The sequence below is a fragment of the Genypterus blacodes genome, unplaced genomic scaffold (genome assembly GCF_046128005.1).
Source record: "Genypterus blacodes isolate CSIRO-AG114 ecotype Tasmania unplaced genomic scaffold, CSIRO-AGI_Gbla_v1 ptg000156l_1, whole genome shotgun sequence".
Lineage (NCBI taxonomy): Eukaryota > Metazoa > Chordata > Actinopteri > Ophidiiformes > Ophidiidae > Genypterus > Genypterus blacodes.
Window position 1 is genome coordinate 10,204,288 of NW_027466957.1, and position 11,854 is coordinate 10,216,141.

The 11,854-nt window shown below is 44.6% G+C and overlaps 1 protein-coding gene across 1 annotated transcript; it reads right to left on the reverse strand.

The window, feature by feature from the left end:
- Positions 1-1,416: 1,416 nt before the first annotated feature.
- LOC143012929 (extracellular matrix protein 2) lies at positions 1,417-9,638 on the reverse strand. Its single transcript, XM_076166271.1, has 9 exons — positions 9,521-9,638; positions 9,138-9,362; positions 8,720-8,810; positions 8,391-8,506; positions 7,640-7,772; positions 7,381-7,538; positions 7,072-7,211; positions 2,140-2,466; positions 1,417-1,825 (listed from the first exon to the last, which is right to left on the reverse strand). The coding sequence occupies exons 1-9, from the start codon at positions 9,521-9,523 to the stop codon at positions 1,648-1,650; spliced, it is 1,371 nt and encodes a 456-aa protein (XP_076022386.1). The 5' UTR covers positions 9,524-9,638; the 3' UTR covers positions 1,417-1,647.
- Between the last annotated feature and the right edge of the window lie 2,216 nt (positions 9,639-11,854).

Sequence of the window (11,854 nt, forward strand, 5' to 3'; positions counted from 1 at the left end):
AGAACAGCGAGAGACGAGAGAAAGAGAGGCAAGGGAAGAGGGAGAGAGCAGATTGACAGAGAGATAGTGGGGACAGATGCAGAGAGAGACAGAGACAGAGAGGACATTGAGATCTGAGATGTGATTTTGTCAATACGGTTGGCAGGACACCAGAGCTCCAGTGGCTTCAGTTCCCAAACGGGGAAAAGACTTTTGAACGCTCTCCAGCTCTTTGCTTCCCTCCTTTTCCATCCTCCATTCTCTCCTTTCCTCTCTGCCTCCGAGCCAAAGCTGTTACAGAACTCAACTAGATGTGAACTGTGTGTGTAGCCTCTCATCTTTCATTGATTGGCTTAGAGACTTTCTAAGAACAATTGTTTTATTGTCTACAGTGGGCTCATTGTTTGTTCCTGTGCTCCTCCTCTCTCTTTCCCAGTCTCATGCGTAGTCTACATACCCGGACCCCCTCTACTGTACACACTGATGTAAACCTTGAGCCGCGTCATCGCCATAAATTGAGGCCCTGAGCGGGGCCCCCTTCACAGTCACAGTGACCCGGTACATTACTGGCTGAGCGGCTGGTGGTGGATGTTTATGTTGGAGCTCATCTGGTGATAGGGACCCTGCCTGATGTTTATGTTTGGTTTTCCAGTCGCCCCCTGCAGCTCTCACTGTTGTCGCCAGACATTTTCACTTTCACAGTGACCTCAAAGTCAAGGCTCCAGCTATCAGACTGGACTTTCAGGCTTCACTGACTCGATCCTCAACCTCAACCTCATTACATCCAAACAACCCTCATTTATTCCCTTTTACTTGGCCCCATGACCCCTCTCTCCTCTGAGAAACACACCTCAGTCCTTCAGTCCTGTGTGCTGGGTTCATTCATTCCTGTAAACATATTCTCAAAATATAAAAACCTGAATAATGAAAGAGTAAAGAGTTTCGGATTTTTCTGCTATTCGTGAATTTCTATTATCATAATAATGGCAGCTGAAGTTGATAATGGACCAACTCTCTGTGCAACTGGAGTGTTCACTAAGTATCTATCTTTGTATCATTAAGTGTTGCTGGCAGCTTTTCTACATTCATGGCTAGCTACAAAATAGCATTGCCTTCTTGTCCCCAACCTTTTACTCAACAAGATATCAACAATTCATTCACTATGTTGCAATTAATGAACATTTGCAAATCAATGTAACCCTAAATAGGCAACATATGTAGCTAGTGAGTTGCTTCATCTCTGCTGCCATGGTTTAGGGAGCAGCACAGTTGCTAGGCTAGCACAGAGTAACAGGATATAGAAATATTTTTATCCGATTAGAGTTTATTTTTAGTTTTCTTTATTGGATAGATTTGACAAGACAGCAGGAGAGTAAACAAAGAAAGAGGGCAAAGCATGAAGTGGCAAAGGTCCCCAGCTGGAATCAAGCTCAGGACATTAGTTTATGGCCATGCATGAAAATAATGTATTATACTGTATGTACTGAAGAAAATTGCTGATGTCCATGCAAACCCTGTTGGATTTTAGGATGTTGAATCGTACATAGGTAAAATATAATAGAAATTCAAGATAAATACTACATATATCCGTGTAGCTGTTATGATGTGTGCAGTTGGTGTCTACATCTGTGTGTGCGTGTGTATCTGAGTGTCTCTCCTCTGAGTGTTCTACGGGCCCGGTGTCTGTCCCTGCTGTGGCTGGAGGACCAGGCCCTGAGTGTCAGTCAGACAGGAGAAGGCTTTAGGGGGAATCTTCTCCACCTCCAGCAGATTGTTTTCCAAGTGGACCGAGGCCAAACTGGAGGCAGAATTACGAGGGTGACACACTCCCCACTGCCTGACCAACCTAAAACAAACAACAACAACACACAATTTGAGTTGATCCTCTTTTCGTTCTTCGTGTATCCTCTTAACCTCTGCCCCTCAAAAATGGTATTGAGTCAAAGTCAAAGCTGAACACAGACTTGATCTAATTATGAACTCTGAATTGCTGAAACTAGAAATACATTTCAGTTATTCGCTGTCAGGCTCTCGCACAAACTTTGACAGTAATTGACATTGACTGCTGTTGAAACCACGATGAACCACACGGGCATGTCTAGTAGCAGCAGGCAAGAAATGAACAATCAGTCGTTGTCCTTATAGAAAATGTTGCTCTACCTGATCTGGTTGTCGTCCAGCCTCAACACCTGTAGGTTCTTAAACTGTCGAATGGCGCGAGGGACCTCCCTGAAGCGGTTATTGTCCAGAAGGAGCTCACGAAGGGAGCGGTACGTTCCAACAAAAGAAATTCGCTCTAGACCCTCGTTGCCTAGCGCGTTGTGCGACAGCTGGAGGGACTGAAGGCCAGGCCGCATGTGACGGAACGCGAAACCAGGGATTTGACTGATGTCGTTGTGATGTAGGGTCAGTTTATGGAGAGGACGGGGCAGATTTGAGGGGACTGCGGTGAGCTGATTGTGAGACAGGTTCAGGCTTTCCAGAGAGCTGCACGGAGGAAAGACAAAGAACAATCATGAGACCCAGACAGTTTTAAAGAAAAAAGACGATTAAAGAAAAACTCTAGTCTGGGAATGTCAAAGAGTAGTATCACATTCAAAGACCAAATATGCAGGGAGCTCAGAAGAGGTTGACTAATGGATCAGACCAGGAATCTGACAACGTCCACAAGTGATTTACATGTCTCCAGGTGAGATATAATGATGGTTGCCCACTTCCACCCTGATTCAAGGGCTTTAAACAAGAGAGGATATCGGGTTTTATAGTTACCGTCTGGACTCCTGCACAGCGCTGTTGGGGATGCAGGGAATCAGGGAATCAGCAGGAGAGAAAATAAGGGGGAGGGGAACTGCGGGGAGTTTGGGGCTGAGAGGGGATAAGAAATGTTTAGGTTGAAGGATAAAGAATATGAATGGCAACAATCCGGGGTAGCTGGAGGATCAGATTTAGGGAGGGTGGGGGGGGGTTCCCTGGGGCGAATATGCGGGATAGGGGACTTTGGTGTTTTTGTTTCAAGCGGGTAAAAGATCTCATACAGCTGTTGTGAGTTTACAGCACTGCTCACAGGAGAGTTGGGTTCGTTTCCTGTTTTACCACAATTCATAGACCACGCAGAAGCACCAATAGCTCAGAAGACCACCAGGTGACCAGCCAACGGCCGCACGATGTGGGGGAATCGAGGACCAATGAGGAGAGCGAGAGCAGGGGGGGGCGGCATTGATGTGGTGGATACTGGAGCTGACTAATCCCAAACACCTCAGCCTCTCTGTTGCTCGTAAAGGTGAACTTACTGCACCAACACCCTGACGTGGCCTCTTTCACGTTCAGACCTTTGCATTAACTCTCCAACCCCATGACCCCCAGATTACATGAATCATTGTTGTTTTTGCAGTTAGATGATTTATGAGAACATTGAGGAGAGGTAACGACCACAGGCCATCAATACGGTGCATCAATCAATGTCCAGAGTTTGTGGAATTAAAACTTACAACCATAAATTGTTTTCACACAAGGGGAGAGAGGGGAGTGGGCAAAATGACAGATTTAACTCAAAACACACAATCACACGGTGCACAAGTAAACACACAGGAAGGCTTTTGGTTGACTGTACACACACACTGTGACAGTTATGGATTGTTTGCGATTGTTTCTGTTTGAATTTTAAGCTCTCAGAAAAAGAAAAAAAATCACAATTTCCATGTCTCAGTACCAGTTCAGACCAGTTGTGTGTGGATTTGTTTTCAAAATCGTTGCCAGGAAGTTCAGCACCACTCCACCAATGCGTAGAGCCCCACATGGTATTAATGAACAGAGAGACACAGAGTCCTCTCCTCTCAAAGTCCCCCACCCTGCACACCCCCACCCACTGACACCTTCACAGTCACGCACACATACGTGCACACACAAACATGCAAAACAAGCTCTAAAATCAGTTCACACTTTCACAAAGTACCCCACCCACCCTCGCCCGTTGACAGCTGGGATTGGCTCCAGTGATCCCGTGACCCACTAGTGGATAAGCGGTGATGGATGGATGGATGGATGGATGGATGGATGGATGTGCAGAAATACAAGCAGAATTTCGAAATGTGCAGATGCAAATGAAGAAATAGATTCATATTTTCAATCAAATATGGATACACACTCACCAGGATTCCTTTACAGCATTTGTCTCTCATCCCAAGGGAGTCAGTTTCTAATGAGAAGCAGCACACTGGGAGGGCCCACTTCTCTCTCTTTCACTCTCACTCTCTTTCTCTCTCTCACACACACACACTTCCATCTGTGCCGAGTCTCATTCTGCCAGTGCAACACAAGCTTTTGGCAAACTAACCATGATGGATAATCTAGTCAGGCAGAGTCGCTGCACCAAACAGTTGTGCCAAGCCGAGACTAAACTTAAACACTTCTGACACTCCTGAAGGATGGAAAGCTGATAGATGAAGAAGGCTTCAGCCATATTACATCATTATGCCGTAGGCTTCTGTATATTCAAAATGATTTAATGCGAACTGATATCTGGAAATATTCTGAGTCATTTGTCACAGCTGGTCTCAACAGAGCACATTTGGATTTGTTTAAACATAGAATAGAACCTAAAAAATGGACTGAAGCCGCAGTAAAAATTTTGCAAAGTATTTGTTACCAGCAGCGTAAATGTGTGGTGTAGTAGTATAATGTGAAACATGTGAAATAGTATATTCTCAAGTCTGTGTGTGTGTGTGTGTGTGTGTGTGTGTGTGTGTGTGTGTGTGTGTGTGTTTTATCCCTTTTAAACACACTTGTCATGGAATCACTTTGTGCTGATCCAAAGACAAACAAGCTTCTGTTACACGTCTTATGAGTGTCATACAAGGATAGCACAACACATAATGCAACACACACACAAACAAACAGTTCTCTGCTGTGTTGATGACTGAATCTGCGCCTCTGTGCAGTCAGTCTGAGCCTGCAGCCATAATAAATCTACACCACTGCAGCTTTTCCATCACAGAGACAAATGATAGAAGCCAAAAGACTGAAAAACATCACTCAATCTGCCCAGAATGTTTTCTACTTTAGCATAAAATCTAATAAAATCATTAAATACATTGCTTCTGTGCCATTAATAAACAGTGTTCATGTTAGTTGGTGAAATATGTCAAAGCCTGCAGTGTTTCATTGGAAAAGCTGCATCATCATCAAGTCCTACCTATCAAATTTCCCTACCAAAATCATCTCATAAATCTGTTGTAGCGATCACTGGCAGCTTTAATAAACTTAAAGAAGAGGAGATATGGAGGCATTAGAGACGATAATTTGGTCTGACAGGGTTGAAAATGTGTGTGTGTGTGCGTGTGTTTTATAGTTTTTATAGTTTAATAGTTATAAGTACATCTGTGAGTATTAAGATGAAAGCAGGGAGGTTGTTATTCATGCCCCTCCGGAGTTAGCAACTCATTTCATGGCTTCTTAGTGCAGCAGCATACAGTTAAAGCTGCTGCATAATCTGGTTACATCACACACATATACCTGGGTACACGCACACACAATTTGCGGGTAAATCCACAGCACAAAAATCTCAAAATCGGATTAAAAACATTGCAAACGCTGATATATTCTTAGGTTATACTGGTTAGATCTGCTCCCTCTGTGAAAACACTCGCAGCAGCACACACAGGCCCACGCACACACACATACATGCACGCGCACACACACTCATGCACACTCACATCGATGAATCATTTTAACAAGTTTAATAATGAGGTGGGATGCTGGCAGTCTCCACATACCCACAGATTGGTCTGCCAAGAGACAGATCCCAGCTCCAAGCTCTGCTCCCCGACTCCCTGTAAACCCCAATATCCTCCACTCAGACCTGAGGCCCAGCAGGAGGTCATGGACCAGAACACACACACACACACCAGTTTGTTTTGTATTTAAGTCATTAGTTGTACACAAGCTCTGACCATTGCTCTCAAGCCTCAGCTGAGGTGTAACTGTTTCCATCAGCAAAGTGGAAGTAAGTATATTCAGTTCAGTGAAAAATGAAGAAATGATGGTCTGGTTCTGTTCCCTCTTGGGTCCAGTCCATCAACATCGCTCCTTTAAGTGTTTTCTCCAGCTGTGTTTGTGGAGTAATGAGCCAAGGTCAAGATGAATCTGCCTAAACTATGTCCCTCTCTGTCTGCGCCGTTAATAGGGAAGCTTTTAAAATAGCACGACTGCTAATAAGCGTTTAACACCAATGGGAATTCTGCCGCTCTCAACACTGAAAAGGTTCAGGGTCAAATACATGAGTCAAAGGTCAAACGAGGAGTGCAGCTGGGGGAGACGGGAACGACGAGAACTCCTTTTTAACTTTGCTCAGACTCTTTATCTTCTTTAGATTTGCTTTGAGTTACACTGCTGCCTTACTTCTTAATTTGTTCTTCAGCATTACAAAGTACAATCCAACATATCTCCAAAGGCACTTTCCTGTCTCCTTCCTTCTCTCTTCTGCCGTTGCTTTCTCTCTGTTTACCCTGAAGCTCCCACTGTGGTTCACAAGGATCCCAGGGAGCAAAGAAAAACCCACTGGAATTCACTATATTTAAACGACACACACACACACACACACACACACACACACACACACACACACACACACACACACACACACACACACACACAGACACACACAATTGACTGAGGTCTCCCTCAGACGCCTGTTCATTTCAGAAAAGAAATTCAGCTGTCACAGTTTCTGTGATATGTGTGCACTTGCATGTGTTTGTACAGGTTTGTGGGCATACGAGTGAGTGTGTATGTGTTTGTGTGTATGTGTGATATGCATGCACATACTGTATGTGAGCATGATAAAGATTAGATCTGGCTTGTGTGTAAACTGTATGTGTATATAGTGTGTGTGTGTGTGTGTGTGTGTGTGTGTGTGTGTGTGTGTGTGTGTGTGTGTGTGTGTGTGTGTGTTAATGATATTAATGACAAAAAAGAAAACATTTGAATTCTGCAACAGCATGTCTACCCTCTTGTGACCAACAAAGGAACTACAGAATATTGTCTTGGAAAAATTAATAACTCTGGATGGATGGATGGGTGGGTGGATGGACGTACATGAGGTGGCTCCAGGCGTGCGGTGCGATGAAGTGCTCGTGCAGCACGTTGTGACTCAGATCCAGCCCTTTCAAATTGACGCACCCTCTCAGTGCCTCCTCTGTCACCTCCTCTATTAGATTCCAGCTTATTTCCAGCTCCTGTGTGAGACAGACACAGACAAGAAGGGGAAAAGCACACACATTTACACATTCATAATACATCTACAAATCCAGCAAACAACCATCTTGTTCATTCTTCTTCCTCTTCTCCTGAATCCCAGACCCTGAACTCTGAGCTCAAAGGAGGGTTCGGCAGATTCAGACTGACCTGCAGTGAGGGAGGAAGGCCCTGAGGGAGGGAACGGAAGAGATTGCTGTCCAACTGGAGCTCCAGAATGCTTTCCAGTGGTTGGAAGGCTAAGGGTGACACACTGTTCTCGTGGAGACCGTTCTCCCCCAGCTCCAGAGTCAAAAGGTTTGTCAAACCTAGAGAGAGTTCATAATCATCGTGGTCATTTAAATTCTTTCTCTGCCATTTTCAGACAGACAGACACACACAACCACACACACACAGACACGACCTCTACCTTTAAAGCAGTGGGGTGTAAGTGCACCGAGTCTGTTCTTGTTCATCTTGAGCTCCTGCAGTGATGGCGGCAGTGCTGGGACCCTGGTGAGGAGGTTTTCATCTAGGTTCAGCTTCTTCAGAAAGGCCAGGTTCTACATAAACACATAGCATGAAGAAGAAAGGTGAAAAGGCCAGAGAGAGAAAATGGACAGAATGAGTCCTCAAAATTCTTATGTGTCATTCCCAAGTGGCCAAATCCATTCATCTCCTCTCCGTCCCATATTTTTGGGTGAAGCCTCTTGACGTGGCTCCTCAATGAAAGCTGCTGCGGTTAATGTCTGTCAAGTCGAAGAAATGGACTCGGTCTCTCGCCGTGTCCCTCCAGCCAGTCCATCACTCCTCTGTCATTACCGGGAAGTAGGAAGAAAACCAGGGGAAAAAACAAACTAAAAATAATTCCCCTTTTATCTCCACTTCATTGGCTGCAGCTGTTTTCCAACACATCTGTCCAGCCAATGCCAAAGCAGTGGGTCCAGGGCGGCGTGTGGTGATTGGCCAGAGTGAGGTAGGCTGACTCGGTGTGGTCAGGGTCTGTGTTTGGCCTGTGGTCGCTGCCTTATGGTGCTTTTGAGGTTAACCCAGCATTTATTCTTAGAAAAGATTAGTTAATGCAATTCAGCAGTGCTCTTATATCACAGCAATGATGCGGGACAGAGGCTATCCATCTATCTATCTATCTATCTATCCGTCTATCTATCTATGTGACTTACAGACAGCAGGTTTTGGCTGAGAGACTCGTCGTCCAGTTTGTTCTTGCTCAGGTCCAGTGTGTGGAGGTTTGGCAGACCAGACAAATCATGTGGACTGATGCTCCCGATGTTGTTCTCTACAGAGACACATTAGACACACAGTATATGATGTGGACATAATATAATAATATTTTCCTGTCTTACAGAACAGCGAAACATTGAATCATTGGCAAACGTAAATGTAAATAAAATCATAATGTTCATAATAATCATAAAATCTAAGTAACAGAAGTTAATATTTATATTTGGCATAATTTTCCTTTCCATTCCTCCTTTTCTGTTCCACACACCTGCCACGTCCAGCTTTGTGACCTCCAGGTTGTGGAGAACAGGCAGGTGAATCAAACCGACGCCCCTGCAGCTGATCACTGTGTTATCGGTCTGACACTCAGGGGGGGGCTCTATGATATTTGTGTGCGTCTCTGTGATGCTTGTGTGCGTCTCTGTGATGTTTGTGTGCGTCTCTGTGATGTTTGTGTGCGTCTCTGTGTGATTGCTGGGAGCCTCAGTCGCTTCTGCTTCTTCTTCTTCTTCCTCCTCCTCCTCCTCCTCCTCCTCCTCCTCCTCCTCCTCTTCTTCTTCTTCTTCTTCTTCCTCTTCCTCTTCCTGACATAGAATAGAAATAAATCCAGTTTCAAGTCAAGTTTTCTCCATAAACATAAACAAAAAACTGCAAATACAAACCTCCTCCTCCTCCTCCTCTTCTTCTTCTTCTTCTTCATCGTCGTCGTCGTCATCATCATCGTCGTCATCGTCGTCGTCGTCATCATCGTCGTCGTCATCTTCTTCTTCCTCCTCCTCATGTGTTTTCCCTTCATCCATCAGCCTGTTCTTCTCAGCATGAAGATCCTTCAGTGCAGCCATGAGAGCACTGGCCTCCTCCTTTCCCTTTGCAGGCCTCCTCCAGCCTGGTAGGGGGCACCCCAGGCCTGCCTACAGGAGCAGGCAACCACTGACATGATCAACCAGTAGACAGTATCTCAAACAGAACATGGATATAAATCATGGCAAAAGGTCAAGGGTGAAGATGATCAATCAGTTTTTTAAGTATTTAAGTATTAAAAAGTCGGAGGTTATTTGTGTGTTTGTACCATTCTGTATGCAGTGGCCTCCGCTGTGGCTGCGTGCTTCCTCTTCCCCCACGCTCCTCTTCTTCCTCTACCAGCCTCCTGCTTTATTAAGTCAAATCTGCCCTGCTCCCTTTCTTTCTCCTCCTGTGCTTCCATTTGGAGATGTCCATCCACACTTTCTGCTTCATAGAGACGAGAAATAAACAGGCAGAGGTGCTAATGATTGTTTCCCCCAGAAGAGATCATTCATATCCAACATTGCAATTATTGAGATTTTAAAACATTTATTAGCCAAGGAATGGGAAACCACAATTAATGTAAAGGATAATGACTTTCTTACCTGTAGGGAGGCCTGTATCTTGAGCATATGTATCTAACACAGTCACTCCTGTATCCATGCCTGGTGAATGACTGCCTGCTGTTTCCAACTCATGAGTCTTTCCATGAGATTTGAGGCTTTGTGCTGAGAAGACTGTGCCACTCAGACAAACACACAAGATCCATGTCCTTAGCCCCTGCATCACTGAATCCATTTCAGTTGGAGAGTGATGTCCAGAATCCCTAGATCGGAGGATGAAGAAAATCCACAGGAGGCGAGGAAGGTTATACCATGAGGGTTGAAAAGAATCCTGTGAGCATAGTGGTTAAAGTCAAAGTGAAGATGAAGTGTTTACAGAAAATAAACTTCCAAGAACCCTCTAACTTTTGGGTTATGGTGCACGATTCCTCTTCTGTAGGTCTAAAGCAGCGTTAAAGTCTCGCACCTGCCCCACACAGCGTGAATGATGAAATAGAGAGCAAGCAGGAGGACGAGAGGGAATATCTAGGAGCCAGAGGTGGAAAAAAAAGTAAACTCTCACTTTCTTAATAAAGGCCCTCGATCTTCATACCATGAAGTACACAGACCCGCCCTTCTCCTCGTCCGCACAAAACAGTCTCTTAACACTAGGGAGAGAGAAAGAGAAGGAGAGGGAGAGGGAGAAAGAGAGGGAGAAAGAGAGGGGGAGAGAGTAGAGCCAGGGTGTGTGAGACAGAAAGTGCAAAACAATACAGTTCTGAATAATTGTAGTGGATTGAAGCTCACAGAATAATTCTCTCTGATATAATGGCTTTGTTCTTTTCTCCTGATCCGGCTCAACTTTGTCTTTGATCCTCCAGCTCCAGACAGGGTTGATAGACGGTCACAGTTCAGTTTGGAGTCAACCTTGTTTGGCCAGGCTCCACTAGCGTCCATGTATGAAAACCAACACAACCACTGGGAGATGAACAACACGCCCGTCTATACATGTTGTATGTACACATACACACACACACTCTCTCTGTAACACTTAGTCATGTACTCCAGGGTGCGTCCATCCTCACACTCAACCAGGAGCCAAGCAGGTGCCACTGGCCGAGTGTGGAGCCAAACTAGGATTTTCACTGTGGGGTGAAATTTGCTGACAGCGCCTCGTTATTTGCTCAATAACCACATACACACAATGGGTGTGCCAACATGTGTGTGTGTGTGTGTGTGTGTGTGTGTGTGTGTTCATGTCCCAGATGTCAAATACAACTGACAAGACATATCTCTGTTTTCAATTGGAACGTCTGCCAAGAAGGTCATGTTCTCAGTCGTCTTTGTTTTTTTACCAGGTTAACTCAAAAGGTTATTGATGGATTTCAATCAAATTGAATTGGAGATTTGGGGAAGAAGCCGTTAACATTCTGGAGATTGAAAAAAGAACCAGAAAATATCTGTTAACCAAGAAAAATGATGGAGCAACCCCCCTCTGTACGGCAACCCTTGACAATTAACACGTAAAATGATTTCTTGAATAAATAGTCTACCATGTTACACACACGACAAAGTAAACAAAAGCTTCACTCAGCAGCAGTGGTTAGAGAAGCCTGGGTTGGTTGGCTTGTTGCTCCAGCTGGAGGCCCAAATAAAATTCAACAGTTCAACAGATCCAACAGTTATACAGTCAAAGCACATTACAAAATAAGTATACATATGTGTATACTACAACACTACCCCCTGTAAGGAATTATGTCTGAGCTACACTTCCTTTTGGGAAAGGTTTAGCAGTAGTAAACGACAAAATCCACATACAATATATACATGATGTGACATTAGCAGTTAATTTATTTTCTGTCAATAGCTTCAGAGCTGGATATACAATCAAATGTTTGTTGGTTGGTCAGTGTACGATTGAAGGACATCTGCTGACAGTGGAGTGCAGACATGTTCCAAATGGCCAAGTAGACAATTTAACACTCAACACACAAGTCCGAATGTGCTCTTCCAAGGTAAATAGTGATATGACTCAATCCATTTCAGTGTTGACAGGAACACGCAGTACGCTACTGACC

Coding starts and splice junctions, on each gene's coding strand:
- LOC143012929 (XM_076166271.1), bottom strand. Junction 8,507..8,719: donor CACAAAGCTGGACGTGGCAG/GTGTGTGGAACA, acceptor GTGTCTCTGTAG/AGAACAACATCGGGAGCATC. Junction 2,467..7,071: donor CACGCCTGGAGCCACCTCAT/GTACGTCCATCC, acceptor TCCTCCGTGCAG/CTCTCTGGAAAGCCTGAACC.